The sequence below is a fragment of the Drosophila mojavensis genome, unplaced genomic scaffold, assembly GCF_018153725.1.
Source record: "Drosophila mojavensis isolate 15081-1352.22 unplaced genomic scaffold, ASM1815372v1 contig_19, whole genome shotgun sequence".
Classification (NCBI taxonomy): Eukaryota; Metazoa; Arthropoda; class Insecta; order Diptera; family Drosophilidae; genus Drosophila; species Drosophila mojavensis.
The window spans coordinates 5,768,394-5,788,717 of NW_025318726.1; the positions used below are offsets into that span (position 1 = coordinate 5,768,394).

A 20,324-nucleotide genomic window follows, 5' to 3' on the forward strand; every position below is an offset into this window, starting at 1 on the left:
GTAGGGGAGGCTATAAACTTTTTATGGGCGTCTTGGGTATACCAGATTTTAGGTCTCTAGTATAGCTGTAAGAAATAAACAGTGCTTATCAAAATTATAAACCACTTATAATCCATTTAAACGAATCGGCTGAAAATTTTTCCCAAAGGGCACATTTCCTTCAAAACTTCAAAATTGAGTGTTTTAATATTTCAACTATGAATGGCAAAAACTTTTTCACTTAAAATTACCGATTTAATAACAATTTCTTAAAAAGAAGTAAAAAACAAAGAAAAATAGTACCCATTTGCTGTATCAAAATTATAGCCCAATTTCATATTTTGGTAAAAAAAAAAAATCAGAATTCGTTGCGGATTGATGGAAAATGTTAATACTTAGTCCGGCCTCCATTTGCCTTAGTTAACTTAAAAATTCTCTTTCTCATTGAACCCACTAAATTTAATGAATGGTCCTTTTCGATACTTTGTCATTCATTTAGAATGCATACACACGTCTAGCAATATTACCCTAGACATTTTCTATCGGGTTGAGATCTGGAGAACATGCTAGCCAGTCAAGGACATCAACATGCGGTTCCTCCAAACACTGCTTTGTACGTCTGCTCACATGGATTCGGGCATTATCCTGTTGGCAAACCATTGGTTTTTCACATAATTCCCGTAAATATGGAATTAGACACTTATCCAGAGTCTGAATATACTCTTCACTGTTCATTCGGCTCGTTACAAACTTTAATTCTAAGGTACCAAATGAACAAAATTTACCCCAAATTATTACGGAGCCACCTCCAAAGTCTGTCCTTAAAAAAAACATAGGATCCTTTTTCAAATAATGCTAATAAGAATCATATCCATCAGGACCATCCAGGTTAAACTTCTTAAGCTAGGTCCACACGATGCAAACAATTTGCAGCAAGTTGATTGCTGCAATCAAATTTGCACGTTTGAACACGAGTGCAAACATTTTGCTGCAAACAAAAAATTTGCAATAACTGTTCGCGGCACCTTTTTTGTTTATCGTCTGAACACAGAATTTTGCCGTTAGCTTGGTTGCGTCAGTTGTTTGCTTGTTTGCATGTGCTGTTTGCTTTCAGCCGCGATATTGCAGCAAGCAAAGCAAAATGTGGGATCGCGAGAAAACGATTAAATAAATTGAATTGTACGAGAATTTTTGAGTTTTATGGGATGTTTCGTCAGTAGTCTTTAAAAGCAATTATAAAAAGCAAAAGGCTTATCGCGAAATTGCTAAAAAAAAATTACTTTTTCTAATAAAAAATTGAAATCACTGACTGACATGCGAAAATTGTAATAGTTTTTTTCATCACCATATTGTAGCTCTTTTAAAAGGTTCTGATGCACTTCTTTTTCATCTCTTTTAGAAATCCACTCTTTCACCCAACACTTTTTTTTTTTTTTTTCAGACTTTGATCTTCTCATTTTTTTTTTTTTTTTTTTGTTTTATCAAAATTGCTAATATAGCAACAGCAGCAACTCTCGATTGTTGTCCCGACATAATATAAACACGTCGTTATTCCTTGAATTTTTCAATTCAACTGAACTTGCAAATGAGTGTCACTTGCAAGCAGTGCAAACAAAAACAAAAAATGAAAACACGTGTAGACATTAATGCAATATATTGCACGAAATAGCCATGCAAAAGTTTGCATGCAAAACAAAAATTGATTGCAGCAAGTAATTTGCATGCAATATTTGCATTGGTGTGAACATTTGTGCAAACTTTTGCTGCAAATTATTTTCAACTTGCTGCAAATTGTTTGCATCGTGTGTACCTAGCTTTACAATCAGAAAATATGACCTGTTAGAGTAAAAATATATAAATATACTGTAAACCAAAAGACGATGATTCAAACGGGCGTATGTCAGGTCGATCGCAGTATGTCTTTCGGCAAAATTAAGTCGAGCAACCTTGTGTCGACTTAGCAACATGGGTGCTCTGGTCAGTTTAGACCTCTTTATGATTTCTGAGCTCTTAAGAACTTGTCAAACAGTCATCGCTGACATAGATTCGCCTACATGTGATGCCAAAGCTGTACAAGCGGTTGTGTGTATCGCGCGCAATTAATAACGGGTTTCGCCCAGTTCGTTTTCTTGATCCTTATTCTTCGGGGTTATCCAAAGAAATTTTAATTACACTTTCAAAATTTTATATTTTTGATATTTTTATACCCTGAACCCATTTTCAAGGTATAATGGTTTTGTTAAAAGTATGTAACAGGCAGAAGGAGGCGTGGCAGACCCCATAAAGTATATATATTCTTGATCAGGGCGACGTGCTGAGTCGATTTGGCACTGTCCGTCTGTCCGTCCGTCCGTCTCTCCGTACGTTTGAACGCGTCGATCTCAGAAGATATAAGAGCTAGAGACTTGAATTTCCTAGGTCCGTGTATGGCACACGCATATCGAGTTTTGCTTTAAATATCGATAACTTACCCCGTTATTTTGTTATCGATTAAAATTATTATCGAAAACCAGTAATAAATTTATATCTCCTACATCTTTAAAGCTAGACTCTCCAAATTTTTTATGTATACCTATATGCATTTTATACAATTTTTTCGGTTTTTGTCAAAATTTACTCCCCACCTCTAATTCACCCCCTCAACATCACATTTGTAAAAGGCGTATTTCAAATACTAGGGAATTCTGCTTTGGCAAATACATGCATATCTATGTTATATTCATAATTTGAAAGTTTCTTGAAGATAGTCCATCCACAAGAAAAGTTATTAAACAATTAAGTTTCCATAGTAAGCAGCCAATGCGTATTTATACGTGCGTCGTATGTCTGTGTGTGTGCGTGTATGTGTGCATATGCGAATAATTATTGAAATATCAGTTGCTTGAAGGGTTCAGGGAATCTCGTAGTCGAGCAGTCCCGACTAGAGCTTTCTTACTTGTTTTATCATAATTTTTTCATAATAATTTTTTTCCGAGCGGCATCTCTTAAAAAATATCTAAATATATTTAATTACAATGTCTGTAAAGCTAAAAGTCTGTTTCGCACTTAATAAAAGCACACAGCAAAAGTTAACGGTTCTTTCTTAGTTTTCTATAAATTGAACAAAAATTTCCATAAATTCTACTGAACATTCATGCTCCAGTCTACAAAATGCTGTAAACTTTATTTTTGAAAAGCCTTAAAAATGTTGTTAAAACTGGCTCAAAGCTTAAGTTGCTAGGTGGGCTGTAGTTTCACCCGATTCGCCAAGCCCCCAATGGGCGAAAATATGCCTGCCAAGACTCTTGGGTGGTCAACGCGAATCTACATTCCAAATTTTAGCTTTCAGGTCGTCAACTAATATGACTACGAGTATATGTATCGAGTTTCAAGTACACTGCAGCAATGGGGCCGAAAAAATTGTATTCATACGAACAGAAAAAAACCATGTATAATTAATATACTATTCCATTTTACGAACGTTAATTAAATTCCCACCGTAAGGTGCGTTTGACACGACACTTGCACTTGCACTTGGACTTTATTTTATAGTATCAACGTATTAGAATTTGATTATGAAAAACCGTTTAAGATAATAATCCGTTCCCTTTCAGATATCTATGTATATGAAATTAAAATATATATTCCAAAAGTATACGAAGATTTTTTTTTATAAAATAATTAAATTTCGGTTAGCAAATAATCATAATATAAGGAAATTTAATTGATAACACAATGTTTATGTTTTTGAAAAAAATATAATAGAATGGGGGATAGGAGAACCTTACACTTTAAATGTAATATAATTGTCATTAGGTTAAGCAATTACTTTACTAACAATAGATATGGGGTGTGACGTGTTATAACAATAAAAATATTTGAATTGTGCATTGTCACCCTTGAGTTTTATTATCTGGAAATTTCATACAATGCCTACCCACCTAAACAGGAGTACTGATTACCTTAGAATAAAGCATCTCTGGAACACATTGAAATAAGTATGCGGACAACAGTGGCATGTTTTTGAAAGATAAAAACGCATTAATGAACAATGGGAAAAATTTATTTGAACTCACCCTAACTTTTGTATTGAAATATGCTCATTGTTTGAGCACGCTCTTTTCTATAAAAGGTTCTTCGTATTGTATTCAATGAAAAAATGCTCGATGTAGTAAAATAATCTAACTTATCAAGCGGAATACACATCCCCTTATAAATACTTCTTACCTGCACATACATATTTATATGTTTATACAACTGAATATACCATTTATACATTATCTGTAATTAGTGCAAACCACTAAAAGTTACAAATTTAATTCAATCTTAAAGATTGCTTATACTCAATTAGTTTCATTTAAATATATTAAAGTGATCGTTTAAATAAACTGAACCAACTAACCGCATTGAAGTTGGGCTATACACAATTTAAAACCATATCATTATAGTAAAGGAAGCTGCACTGAATGTTTAATTACTGCTCTAAAATGGTATAATTGAATTCCATTTAGAGCTGCACCTGCATAAAATATTGGAGTACACACATATTTATGTATTTTTCCAACTTGCTGCGTCCATCTAAATTGTATTTATTTATTTTTATACTCATTCACGAATGTGAATTATTATACTCAATCACGAAAGTGTTTTATTATACTCATTCACGAAAGTGAATTAGTATATTGGTTTTCTGCAATGTCCATCTTGCTGTCCATCCGTCTGTCCGTCCGTCCGTCTGTCCGTATGAACGTATGATCTATTTCGGCGCTATTGAAGCTAGAGACTTGAAATTTGGAACACATACTCGTGTAAATCTCCGATGTTAAAATTTTCCCGATCCGCCCACTAGGGGCGTGGCAATGCATTTTCCGATTTGCCAGAAATCAAGTTAGTTGAAGAGCTAGAAAGCTGAAATTTGCTATGTAGGTCCGGATCGACCACCGTAGGTCACGAGCTATGGCGGATATATCTCCGCCTATTAGGGGCGTGGCAAATCGGGTAAAACTGTATCTCCAAGAGTTTTACAGCTAGAACGCTGAAATTTTGCACGTCAGCTAATGTTATGATTCTATAAAGTCTCGTGTGTACCATACGCAGTACAAGTTTAGCATATTTTTCCGATAATTCGTCTGATAACTTTTTATCGAGAATAATAGAAAAATTGATTTTATTTTTGTTCAGTCTAATTTGAACACTTTTAGACCTAGAGACTTCAGATTTACTGTGTATATACAGTTGATCGATACGAAGATTTACGGATTTTTGATACCACGCCCCCTTCAACCCAAATTTGTAAAAAAGGCACACATTATATGATCACGCTCTGAAAGTTTCATAAAGATTGTATGTCTACAAAAGAAATTATTCAACAAATAAATTCACAGCCCAAGCGCAGTCGCTGCTAACTGCGCAGTCAGCAGAGTACGTGATAATACGTGCGTGTGGATGCGTGCGTATGCATGTGTACATAAAAGAAGTGCAGAATGAGTAGAATATCAGCTTGGAGGGTTCAGCGTATCTCCCAGTCGAGCAGTCTCTACTAGCGCCTTCTTACTTGTTTAAAGTATATATTGGCAAAGCGTTATGTAATAACTAAAACTATAATTGTATAGCCTAAAAAATAAAAAAGTTATTACAATAGTAGTATCACCAACCCGATGGGGGTTCTTATTTACTAGTCCGGCCAGCTATGCCTCTTTTCACAGCCCAATATGGTCAATGATATTTTGAAACTGTAAGAAACAGAGAGTGTTAAATGAAAATATAAAACAAGTAAGAACGTTGCAGTCGGGCGTTACTGACTGCGGAATACTCATTCACATCCCATGGGCAACTTCGTAACTAAGTTTAGCTCTAATACTAGGTATAAAAGTGTTCAAATTTGCCACGCCCCTACTGGGCATTTTTGGCCAGTTCTTAGAACGAGCTAACGGTAACCTAACAACAAAATTTGGATGCTTACACTCCAAAAATGTGAAAATTACAGGGTATTTTTCGAAATACCACGCCCCTAAAAGGGAGTAATAATTTTTTTTGGATCATCGATAAAAGAGGTTACTAGTAAGTCTACTATCCAAATTTGAGCTTCTAGCTTTTAGCTTCTAGCTCTTATACAGTAGGAGATATAAACTTTTCGGTTTGCCATGCCCCCTGTGGGAAGACATATTTCCGCCTTAGCTTTTTGGTCTTGGGTGGCCCGACTATATATAGTTTATTTATAAATAGTTTCCAAAATATAACAGAATTTTAAAAATCACTGTATCTTCAATTTCGATTTTCCACGCCCCTAGTAGTCGTAGACATATAATTTAATTAATCTTTACATCAATAACATTAGCCCACGTGCAAAATTTCAGCGTTCTAGCTATAAAACTCTTGGAGATCTACATTTAAAATTTCAGCTCTTCAACTAATATGATTTCTGGTATATGCATTTATCTTCGCCAACTAGGCGCGTGGCAAATCGGACCTGAAGATATAGTGATTCATCGAATTCTGCTATATTTTAGGCACTATTGATGCTACACCTGAAATATATATATATCTCCTACAGTTTAAGAGCTAGAAGCTTCAAATGGATAGTTGAGTTACTGGTGGCCTCCTCTATCGATGCCCTGAAAAGAATTTTACCGACTCTTTAGGGGCGTGTCATATCAAAAATACCCTGTAATTGTCACATTTTTTGAGCGTAAGAATTCAAATTGCATTTGCATTTAGGTTACCGGTTGCTCGTTCTAAGAACTGGACAAAAATGAGGAGTCTACGGTCACTAAGGGCGTGGCAATCGGCATTTATAGTGCCCGTATTGCGACATTTATGCGTCAGCCATCTAATTAATCTAATTTGTACATATAAATAAGCTTAATATATATTCACAATACGGAAAGCAACATTTGCATGAAATTTAAAAAATACAAAAGAAGCTGAAATAACAAAAATTTTAAATTTACAAAAAAGAGTTTTCCGCGGGAAAAAAGCTCGCATCCAAGCCAAATAGCATGTTTGTCAAAATAACTAAAATGAAGATCGCCGGCGCAGTAATTAAAACAAAATCACATTATTGTTATGAAAAATCAATCGCAACTGAGATTCTTAGAATATGCTATAGTATGCATTTATACGCATATGCAAATGAGCGCGTGTATAAGGCTAGAATGCTTTATGTTATGCGTGGAGACTTACATATACATATATACATATTTACATATATGTATGTATATGCGTATATGCATTTGAGGTCTATTTAAGAAGAAACAAATTTAAACTTTTATTTTATTTTAAATTATTCGACTAAAAAAAAGATAAGTATTAAATGTCATTCATTTAAGCTCGCACCTTCCCAATAAAATATCTATTTAAAAAAAATAAAAAAATAGAATAACTTAATAACAGAGAGTCATCTGAAAAAACTACAGTAACACCTAGAAAATCCAGAAATCAATCGAAATTCTAAGAATATGCTAAAAGGCGCGCTTCTGTCTGTACGCATAGAATAGACGACGAGTGAGTATGCATGTGGGAAATCAGGGTATAATGGTTTTGTTAAAAGCAGAGCTTGCAAATGAGAGTTGAGCGTTTTTTCGTTTATTCTCTTCCTCGCATCATAACCAAAAAAAATTGTGCAGACACGTCTCTCTCTGAGCGTCACTCTCTGTTTTCTTTAGCATCTGTTTCGCTCAGACGCAATGCGATCGCTCATTCGTGTGACGCTCTCACATGAGTGTCGCGTAAAACTAACACGATTTTCCCTCACACAAAGCCTCTCAGCAAAAAACACTTTGACTAAAAAACTCAGCAGAAAATGTTTTTGCCTTCGTGTGCATGTAAATACACGCATACATACATATAAAAAGAACGCAGCAATCGCGCGTGATTACCCATACAAACGCAACTTACCGTTACTTCATTTAACTCAAGCAAACGATCAGTGTTTGACGTGAGGAAACGAAAACAGAAACAACTGCCTCCCTCAGAGCGCGAGAGAGCTAAGCCAGACGCGACAAAAACAGTTTCTGTCTGAGTTTTTTTGACTGTGTCAGTGAAAGACACTTTTTTGCAGACAACGAAAAAGTGTTAACAGTTATTTGCGAGCTATGGTTAAAAGTATGTAACAGGCAGAAGGAGGCGTGGCAGACCCCTCAACGTATATTCTTGATCAGGGACGGACGGACGGACAGACGGACACGCCTAAATCGACTCAGCTCGTCGCCCTGATCAATAATATATATACTTTATGGGGTCTGCCACGCCTCCTTCTGCCTGTTACATACTTTTAACAAAACCATTCTACCCTGATTTCCCATTTTCAATAGATTCAGGGTATAACAAGTAAGAAAGCTTAATATAGGAATTTAATTGCTTAATAACTTTTCTTCTGGATGGACTATCTTCATGAAACTTTCAGATTATGAATATAACATAGATATGCATGAATTTGCCAAAGTATAAGTCTCTAGTATTTGAGAATTAATATAAATAAATATTTGAAATACGCCTTTTACAAATATGTGGGTGAGGGGGTGGATATAGGGGTGGGGGTAAATTTTAACAAAAACCGAAATTGTATAAATTGCATATAAATCTACATTAAAAATTTGGAGACTAGCTTTAAAGTTGTAGGAGATATAATTTTAAACATGATTTTCGATAAGGGTTTTTATCGATTTTTTAAGCAAAACTCGATATTCGCGTGGTATACACGGACATTTTACAAACAAATTTAGGTCTCTAGTTTTTGTATCTTCTGAAATTGACGCGTTCAAACATACTGACAGACGGAGGGACGGACAGGCCTAAATCGACTCAGCTTGTCGCCCTGATCAGGAATATATATACTCTGTGGGGTCTGCCACGCCTCCTTCTGCCTGTTACATACATTTCAACAAAACTATTATATCCTGATTTCCCATTATCAATGGGTTCAGGGTATAAAAAAATTAACATCAGTGCGCGCTCGGGGCTCGAACCCGAGACTTCTCGATCGAGCGTCATGCCGGCAACTCTAGCTATAAAGATGAAGGAACTATAATTTTATAACTAGTTTTCGATAAGATCGATAACATAATAACGGGAAGAAGAAAATACCATTGTGGTGATTGATGGTATAACAAGAGTGGATAGGTTTTTTAGTCTCTTAAATGATTTTTAGACTCTTACATTATTATTGAAAATATAGGTATTAATTATTTTGTATATAAATATAAAGATATAAAATATCATTTCTACAAATTTGAGATATGAACATCGTATAAAAAAAATCTTCAAATTCAAACATTACTCTTTTGTTTTTGTACTTACAGGTAAAAATATGGTTTCAAAACCATCGGTATAAATGCAAACGACAAGCAAAAGAAAAAGCAATGGCAGAACAAAATCAACATAATCAAGTAAGACGAATGAATTCTAATGAAACTATAATTTAGTGTATCTCGCAAAAGAATCGATTGTTTGACTAAATTCAATTATTGTTAAGAAATAAAGCCTATCAAAGTATTATATTAGATAAATATTATAAATAACAAGTAAGAAGACTCTAGTCCAGACTGCTCGACTAGGAGATACCCAGAACCCTCTAATTTGATATTCTAATCACTCTGCACTTCTTTTCGGCACACATACATACACACGCACGTATTAGAACGCGCTCTGCTAACTGTGCAATAAGCAGCGACTGCGCTTGGGCTGCGCTGCAGTGTGGGCAACATTATAAGAATTTATTTGTTGAATAATTTAATTTCTAGACGTACAATCTTAATGAAACTTTCAGAGAGTAAATGAAAATGTATGTACATTCTAAAGCACAAGTCTCTAGTATTTGAAGTACGCCTTTTACAAAGGTGAGGGTGAGGGGGTGGAAATAGGAGTGGGAGGTAAATTTTAACAAAAATAGAAATTGTATAAAATATATATAAGTCTACATTTTAAATTTGGAAGCTCTAGCTCTAAAGGTGTAGGAGATATAATTTTATAACTGGTTTTCGATAAGGTTTTTTATCGATAACAAGTAAGAAAACTCTAGTTGAGAGTGCTCGACTAGATACTACCCTGAACCCAATTAATAAAAATGCCCATTTACTATGGCTAAAATTTCAATTTCGATGTATTTAAAAATATAAATTAAATTGAAAACTCATTTATGAAAATATAAAAATATTTGGAAGCAATTAAAACAAGTAAGAACGTTGCAGTCGGGCGTTACCGACTGCGGAATACTCATTCACATCCCATCAACAATTTAGTAGTTAAGTTTCGCTGTAATACTGTAGAATATACAGGTTTTTCCGATTTGCCACGCCCCTACTGGGCGTAGAAACCTCATTTTTGGTCAGTTTTTAGAGATAACGGTACCCTAACTGCAAAGTTTGAATGCTTAACCTCAAAAAATGTGAAAATTACAGTGTATTTTTCGATATGCCACGCCTCTAAAGAGGCGTAAAAATTATTTTTGGGGAATCGATAGAAGAGGCTACCAGTAACTCAACTATCCAAATTTAAAGCTTCTAGCTATTATACTTTAGGAGATATAAACTTTTGTGGTTTGCCACGCCCCCTGTGGGAGAACATATATCCGACAAAACTTTTTGGTCTTGGGTAATCAGTCCGAGTATATATACAAAATTTGAGGTCTCTGCCATCAATAGTGTCCAAAATATAGGAGAATTTAAGAAATCACTATATCTTCAGGTCCGATTTGCCACGCCCCAATGGGCATAGACTTATAATTATACTCATTCACGAAAATGAATCAGTATATTGGTTTTGTGCAATGTCCGTCTTGCTGTCCGTCCGTGCAGCAGCTACAACAGCATCGTATGCGTGTGCACACATGCATTCAAACTTCTTCTAGAACATTCTTTGAATTACATCAGCTGTTAGTATCGTTTAGTTTTGCTAGATGGCGCTGCAGCAGTGAATCTATTTCAGTTTTCCCATCGTGGCTCGCGAAAATGAGGTGGCGTAGTGAGTAGCTGCGTGACACTTGATCGAAAGGTCGCGGGTTCGAATCCCGATCGGTGTAACTGATGTTAATTTTTTTAAATGTTTCAAAATATTTTTATATTTTCATAAATGAGTTTTCTATTTAATTTATATTTTTCAATAACCGGAATTGAAATTATAACCATACCAAATGTGCGTTTTTAAGAGTTTGGTTATTCTAGCAGGTTCTTAGAATCACATCAGCAGTTAGTTTGGTTTAGTTTTGGTAGATGGCGCTGCAGTAGTGAATCTATTCGAGTTTTGCCAGCGAAGCTTTTAGAAGTGAGGTGGCGTACTGTGTTAGCGGCATGTCGCTCGATCGAGAAGTCGCGGTTCGAAACCCGATCGGTGCAACTGATGATAATTTTTATACTCATTCACGAAAGTGAATCAGTATATTGGTTTTGTGCAATGTCCGACTTGCTGTCCGTCCGTCTGTCCGTCCGTACGTCTGTCCGTCTGTCCGTATGAACGCAATCTATTTCGGCGCTATTGAAGCTAGAGACTTGAAATTTGGAACACATACTCGTGTATATCTCCGATTTATAAAGTGTTAAAATTTTCCCGACCTGCCCACTAGGGGCGTGGCAAATCGGAAAATGCATTTTCCGATATACCAGAAATCATGTTAGTTAAAGAGCTAGAAAGCTGAAATTTGGTACGTAGGTCCGCGTCGACCACCCAAGATCACGAGTTATGGCGGATATATCTCGCCCATTGGAGGCGTGGCAAATCGGCTAAAACTGTATCTCCTAAAGTTGTAAACCTAGAATGCTGAAATTTTGCACGTCAGCTAATGTTATGATTCTATAAAGTCAAAAGACAATTTATAAGTCTACGCCTTTTAGGGGCGTGGCAAATCGGACCTGAAGATATAGTGAATTTTTAAATTCTGCTCTATTTTGGACACTATTGATGCCAGAGACCTCAAATTTTGTATATATACTCGGGCTGATCACCTAAGACCAAAAAGCTTTGTCGGATATATGTCCGCCCACAGGGGGCGTGGCAAACAGCAAAAGTTGATATCTCCTAAAGTATTTAGATAGTAAAGTTACCAGTAACCTCCTCTATCGATGACCCAAAAATAATTTTTACGCCTCTTTAGGGGCGTGCCATATCGAAAAATACCCTGTAATTTCTCATTTTTTGAGGGTAAGCATTCAAACTTTGCAGTTAGTGTACCGTTATCACGTTCTAAGAACTGACCAAAAATGAGGTGTCTGCGCCCAGTAGGGGCGTGGCTAATCGGAAATACCTGTATATTCTACAGTATTAGAGCGAAACTTAACTACTATATTGTTGATGGGATGTGAATGAGTATTCCGCAGTCGGTAACGCCCGACTTTATAAAATCATACCATTAGCTGACGTGCAAAATTTCAGCATTCTAGGTTTACAATTTTAGGAGATACAGTTTTATCCGATTTGCCACGCCCCCAATGGGCGTAGATATATCCGCCATAGCTCGTGATCTTGGGTGGTCAACGCGGACCTACATACCAAATTTCAGCTTTCTAGCTCTTTAACTAACATGATTTCTGGTATATCGGAAAATGCATTTTCCGATTTGCCACGCCCCTAGTGGGCAGGTCGGGAAAATTTTAACACTTTATAAATCGGAGATATACACGAGTATGTGTTCCAAATTTCAAGTCTCTAGCTTCAATAGCGCCGAAAAAGATTGCGTTCAACGGACAGACGGACAGACGGACGGACGGACAGACGGACGGACAGCAAGTCGGACATTGCACAAAACCAATATACTGATTCACTTTCGTGAATGAGTATAAAAATTATCATCAGTTGCACCGATCGGGTTTCGAACCGCGACTTCTCGATCGAGCGACATGCCGCTAACACACTACGCCACCTCACTTCTAAAAGCTTCGCTGGCAAAACTCGAATAGATTCACTGCTGCAGCGCCATCTACCAAAACTAAACCAAACTAACTGCTGATGTGATTCTAAGAACCTGCTAGAATAACCAAACTCTTAAAAACGGTTATTGAAAAATATAAATTAAATAGAAAACTCATTTATGAAAATATAAAAATATTTTGAAACAATTAAAACAAGTAAGAAGACTCTAGTCGAGCCTGCTCGACTAGGAGATACCCTGAACCCTCTAATCTGATATTCTAATCAGTCTGCACTTCTTTTCGACAAACATACATACACACACACGTATTAGAATGCGCTCTGCTAACTGCGCTTGGGCTGCGCTGTAGTGTAGGTAACATTATAAGAATTTATTTGTTGAATAATTTAATTTCTATACGTACAATCTTAATGAAAGTTTTAGGTCGTAATTATATAGTAAAAATGTATGTACATTCCAAAGCACATGTCTCTAGTACTTGAAACACGCCTTTTACAAAGGTGAAGGTGAGGGGGTGGATATAGGGGTGGGGGGTACATTACAACAAAAATCGAAATTATATAAAATACATATAAGTCTACATTTAAAATTTGCAAGCTCTAGCTCTAAAGGTGTAGGAGATATAATTAAATAACTAGCTTTCGATAAGGTTTTTGATCGATAATAAAATATCGGGAGTAGTTATCGATATATAAAGAAAAACTTGATATGCGCGTGATATACACGGACCTAGGAAAAAAAATTTCAAGTCTCTAGCTCTTATATCTTCTGAAATCGACGCGTTCATACATACGGACGGACGGACGGACGGACGGACGGACAGACAGACGGACAGGGCCAAATCGACTTAGCTCGTCGCCCTGATCAAGAATATATATACTTTGTGGGGTCTGCCACGCCTCCTTCTGCCTGTTACATACTTTTAACAAAACCATTATACCCTGATTTCCCATTTTCAATGGGTTCAGGGTATAAAAATTAACATCAGTTACACCGATCGGGATTCGAACCCGCGACCTTTCGATCAAGTGTCACGCAGCTACTCACTACGCCACCTCATTTTCGCGAGCCGCGATGGCAAAACTGAAATAGATTCACTGCTGCAGCGCCATCTAGCAAAACTAAACGAAACTAACAGCTGATGTGATTCAAAGAATGTTCTAGAAGAAGTTTGAATGCATGTGTGCACACGCATACGATGCTGTTGTAGCTGCAGCACGTGCGTTTGTTAATTGGCCAAATATTTGATGATTTTTAATTAATTTTTGACTGAACGAAATTTAATGAAACTTTCAGCATATGATCTACATTTTGAATATTTGAGAAATTTAAAAAAATTAAAAATCATTCACAATTAGCTATAGTGGCATCTGACTTGAACTTGAATGTTTTTACTCGATAAAAACATAACGGGATGATTTATCGAATTTTAAAAGCAAACTCGACGTCCGCGCTGTATATACGGTCATTAAAAAACAAGTAAGAAAGCTCTAGTCGAGACTGCTCGACTACGAGATCCCCTGAACCCTTGGAGCAATAGATATTTCAATACTTTTTCGCGACTTTCAGCTTACACAAGAAACACGCACACACACACACACAGGTATACATAACACACACACGCATACAGACACACATACACACACACACGCATACAGACACAAACGCATACACACACACACATACACACACACATACACATACAAGCAACCACGCATAAACACGCATGGGCTGCAGTGTGCGCTTACTATGAGAACTTAATTGTTTAATAACTTTTTTTATGGACGTACGATCTTCATGAAACTTTTAGATTATGATAATAACATGAATATGCATGTAATTGCCAAAACACAAGTCTCTAGTATTCGAAATACGCTTTTTACAAAAGTGAGGGTGAGGGGGTGAATTTAGAGGTGGGGGGTAAATTTTAACAAAAACCGAAATTGTATAAATTGCATATAAGCATACATTAAAAATTTGGAGACTCTAGCAATAAAGGTGTAGAAGATAAAATTTTATAACTGGGTTTCGATAAGGTTTTTTATCGATAAAAAAAGATCGAGATGAGTTATCGATTTTTAATGATAAACTTGATATGCGCGCTGTAATTACGGACATTTTAAAAAAAATTTTGAAGTCTCTAGCTCTTATATCTTCTGAAATCGACGCGTTCATACATACGGACAGACGGACAGACGGACAGACAGACGGACAGGGCCAAATCAACTCAGCTCGTCACCCTGATCAAGAATATATATACTTTATGGGGTCTGCCACGCCTCCTTCTCCCTGTTACATACATTTCAACAAAACCATTATACCCTGATTTCCCATTGAAAATGGGTTCAGGGTATAAAAATTGAAGTCTCTAGCTCTTATATCTTCTGAAATCGACGCGTTCAAACATACGGACAGACGGACAGACGGACAGGGCGAAATCGACTCAGCTCGTCGCCCTGATCAAGAATATATATACTTTGTGGGGTCTGCCACGCCTGCTTCTCCCTGTTACATACATTTCAACAAAACCATTATACCCTGATTTCCCATTGAAAGTGGGTTCAGGGTATATAAAAGATCGGGATGAGTGATCGATTTTTAATGATAAACTCGATATCCGCGCTGTAATTACGGACATTTAAAAAAAATTTCAAGTCTCTAGCTTTTATATCTTCGGAAATCGACGCGTTCAAGCATACGGACAGACGGACAGGGCTATATCGACTCAGCTCGTCACCCTGATCAAGAATATATACACTTTGTGGGGTCTGCCACGCCTCCTTCTGCCTGTTACATACATTTCAACAAAACCATTATACCCTGATTTCCCATTGAAAATGGGTTCAGGGTATAAAAAGATAATATGATAAATAGAATAGGGAAATCACCACACAATGTGGAACCTCTGACCGAACATCCAGTTAGTGCATCAGTTCACACTTGGGCACTATGTGTGATTTTCTTAAGATAACCTGAAAACAAAGATTAAATTATCGGGAGAGTTTAAGAGAGACGTCATGATAAAATTTATAATAATAAAACGTAAACATAAACACGCATTGTCTGCAGTGTGGGCTTACTATGGAATTTTAATTTTCATTATCAGATTATGATTATAACATGCATATGCATACATTTGCCAAAGCACAAGTCTCTAGTATTTGAAATACGTCTTTTACAAATATGTGGGTGAGGGGGTGGATATAGGGGTGGGGGCTACATTTTAACAAAAGCCGACATTGTATAAAATATGTACATCTAAAAATATATTTATTTGGAGACGCTAGCTTTAAAGATGTAGGAGATATATTTTATAACTGAATTACCATAAGGCTATTAATCGATAACAAAATAAAGTGAGGACTTGATATGCGCGTGGTATATACTGACCTAGGAATAACAAGTAAGAAGACTCTAGTCGAGACTGCTCGACTAGGAGATACCCTGAACCCTCTAATTTGATATTCTAATCACTCTGCACTTCTTTTCGGCATACATACATACACACGCACGTATTAGAACGCGCTCTGCTAACTGCGCAGTAAGCAGCGACTGCGCTTGGGCTGCGCTGCAGTGTGGGCAACATTATAAGAATTTATTTGTTGAATAATTTAATTTCTAGACGTACAATCTGAAACTTTCAGAACATAATCATATGGTGAATATGTATGTACATTTCAAAGCACAAATCTCTAGTACTTGACACCCGCCTTTTACAAAGGTGAGGGTGACGGGGGTGGATATAGGGGTGGGGGGTAAATTACAACAAAAATCGAAATTATATAAAATTCATATAACTGTATATTTAAAATTTGGAAACTCTAGTTCTAAAGGTGTAGGAGATATAATTAAATAACTAGCTTTCGATAAGGTTTTTAATCGATAATAAAATATCGGGAGTAGTAATCGATATAAAAAGAAAAACTTGATATGCGCGTGATATACACGGACCTGGGAAAAAAATTTCAAGTCTCTAGCTCTTATATCTTCTGAAATCGACGCGTTCATACATACGGACGGACGGACGGACGGACGGACGGACAGACAGACGGACAGGGCCAAATCGACTTAGCTCATCGCCCTGATCAAGAATATATATACTTTGTGGGGTCTGCCACGCCTCCTTCTGCCTGTTACATACTTTTAACAAAACCATTATACCCTGATTTCCCATTTTCAATGGGTTCAGGGTATAACAAGTAAGAAAGCTCTAGTCGAGACTGCTCGACTACGAGATCCCCTGAACCCGATAAATCATCCGATAACTTTTTTATCGAGAATAATCGAAAAATTGATTTTGTTTTTTCAGCCTAATTTGAACACTTTTAGACCTTTGCGTTGTATATAAAGTTAATGAATACAAAGATTTTGCAATTTACAGATTTTGGATATCACGCCCCCTTCGCCCCCAATTTGTAAAAAACGCATTTCAAGTACTAGAGACTTGTGCTTTGGAATGTACACACATTTTAACCATATGATTACGTTTTGAAAGTTTTATTAAGATCGTATGTGTACAAAAGAAATTATTCAACAAATAAATTCTCATAATATTGCCCACATTGCAGCGCAGCCCAAGCGCAGCCGCTGCTTACTGCGCAGTTAGCAGAGTGCGTGCTTATAACTGCATGTGTATGTATGTGTGCATAAAAGAAGTCCAGAATGAATAGAATATCAGCTCGGAGAGTTCAGGGTATCTCCTAGTCGAGCAGTCTCGACTGGAGCCTTCTTACTTGTTTTTTGTTAATTTAGTTGTAGATTGCTCATAGAGGAGCATTTTATAAGGTTGTAAGGTTTTCCACGGAAATACCTGCATTATTCTTCGTTCGCGACTAATTTTTTAATGATTTCACTTAATCACGTTGTTTGCCCATAAGTTACCGAAAACTATGATCAAATAATGGCTATTATTAAAGAGGACAACAAAAATAACTTAAAAAATAAAAATATGTATTTTTGAATCCAAGCAAATTACCGAAAATTAATTTGAAAGGGAATGTCAAAATACTTTTGTCCAGCCAAATAATGATAATCCGCCATTCAAATAATTATAGAAAATTATTGAGTCATGTCATGAATGCAATATTTTTGTCACTTAAAGCCTAGTATGTTTGCTCTCTCTAAAAAATATAATGGGTACCGTTAGCTCTCTCAGCACGCAGAAATAAGCGGTTATAGTATATGTTATATAAATTTTCATAAACTATCATAACCTGAAATTTTAATTTACATGGGTTCAAGAAATAGACAAATATTGAAAGAATTTCAGCCCAAACTTGCATGGTTAATCAAAAGGGACCGATGAACAACCACATATAAGGGGCAATGTTTAATCGACTCAGGTTGATCAAGATGGGATGTGTCACATTCATTATGAAAGTTACATATGTACATAGTCATTATAACCAGATTTCCCATTTACTATGTTATTCGTAAAAACAATATACAGAGGAATTATTTTGGAAAAATTCTGGTCCCTAGACAAACTTATATGAGCAAACTTATACGGTAATAGCATCTTCCGGGTATAACGACGATCTATTGAATGTCGTTCTAACTGGATTCTACCGTATATACATATATACGAAATTTCCTATTAAACTGAATTAATATTTTACTGTCCTACCGAATAAAAATAAATAAAACTAAATTAACATGCTTATATATTTTATATTTTTATTTTTTCTCTAGTCTGCAAGCTCGCCAAGGCGCGTTGCTGTTCCCGTTTTAGTAAAAGATGGGAAGCCATGCCCGGGAGCAGGCAATTCAATACAACAGCAAACACACACTAATAGCTCAACAACATCTGGAAACAACAGCAATAATAGCAATGGAAATGCTAATGGAGTAGCTGGAACAAGTTCAGTTCCAAACAATGTACCAAGTGTCCTAAATCTGATCCCTGGAGATGCGCCTAACTCACACTCCCCTGACACATCATCATCTCTGATAGCAAGTTACAGTGGGACAGTTGGAGGTTCCAATGCTTCTATGTTACAACAACCCTGCAATAATGCTCTAATGTCTAATAGTTTAGCTATGGCCTATCGAAACCAAAATAATTTTATTTCGAATGGTCATCAACAACAGTGTGCTGGTTACTTGCCATTGCAAGGTAGAGCATGGTAAAATTAGAATTAGAATTAAATTCTTTCGGTTCTGTTAAAGTGTACTCAATTCAGTTATGTGTATATTTTCTAATACATTACATTTTTGAAAAGCTAATGCTCTTCTAGCTTTTACTTTCATAAAATGAAATTTTTGCTTTATTTGCTATTATAAGATATAACCTAAAAAAAAGAAATAAAGTAATAATAATAATAATTTAATAATTAATGAAATAAGTGTAAATATTAATAGGTCAATCAATGTATTAACAATAAACTGAAATTTTAAAATTGAGTGGTTCACATAAATGCAATTATATTAAATTGTGTAAAATTAAACTTACTTTTATTGAATTTTTGATTCGTCAATTTCTAGATATGAAACGTTTATTGTTTATACCCTGAACAAATTGAAAATGAGAAATCTGGGTTTTATGTATTTGTGAAATGTATGTGACAGGGATAAAAGGTGTGGAAAATCTCATAAAGTATATATGTTCCTAATCAGGATAACTAGCTGAATTGATCTGACCAATTCCGTCAGTAAGAGAGTAGAGATCTCCGAAACTACAAATGTTAGATAAATTTTAAATGTGTTTTCGCGTATACCATACGCATTACAAGTTTATAACATTTATACCCTGAACCCATTAAAAATGGCAAATCAGGGTATAACAGTTTTTTTTAAATGTATGTAACAGCCATATTTTGCCATAATTATTGAATTCTTTTTTCTCCATTGCAATACTTACCAGTTTATTGCCGAATAATTTAAAATTTTCTGTTATCAAAATATTAAAACGCTTTCCTTTTTCTGATTTTCCATCATATTTTGCCATAATTATTAAATTCATTATTCTCTATTGCAATATTGCAATTATTTTTGGGTCATCGATAGAGGAGGTTACTGGTAACTTTACTATCTAAATACTTTAGGAGATATAAACTTTTGCGGTTTGCCACGCCCCCCTGTGGGCGGACATATATCCGACAAAGCTTTTTGGTTTTAGGTGATCAGCGCGAGTAAATATACAACATTTGAGGTCTCTGGCATCAATAGTGTCCAAAATATAGCAGAATATAAAAAATCACTATATCTTCAGGTCTGATTTGCCACGCCCCTGATGGGCGTAGACTTATAATTTTTTCTTTAGACTTTATAGAATTATAACATTAGCTGACGAACAAAATTTCAGCATTCTATTTTTACAACTTTAGGAGATACAGTTTTATCCGATTTGCCACGCCCCCAATGGGCGGAGATATATCCCCCCAAGTGGGGGGATCGGGAAAATTTTAACACTTTATAAATCGGAGATATACACGAGTATGTGTTCCAAATTTCAAGTCTCTAGCTTCAATAGCGCCGAAATAGATTGCGTTCATACGGACAGACGGAC

The 20,324-nt window shown here is 35.9% G+C and overlaps 1 protein-coding gene across 2 annotated transcripts in view; it reads left to right on the forward strand.

The window, feature by feature from the left end:
• The window catches only part of LOC6572004 (homeobox protein Nkx-2.4), a 43,945-nt gene extending 24,956 nt beyond the window's left edge, over positions 1-18,989 (forward strand). For both annotated transcript variants that reach the window (XM_001998122.4, XM_044007659.1), the window contains exons 6-7: positions 9,258-9,344; positions 18,509-18,989. In XM_001998122.4, coding sequence (XP_001998158.1) covers positions 9,258-9,344; positions 18,509-18,946 — 525 coding nt within the window. In that variant the 3' untranslated portion in view covers positions 18,947-18,989. The remainder of the gene's footprint in view (positions 1-9,257; positions 9,345-18,508) is intronic.
• Positions 18,990-20,324: the final 1,335 nt, after the last annotated feature.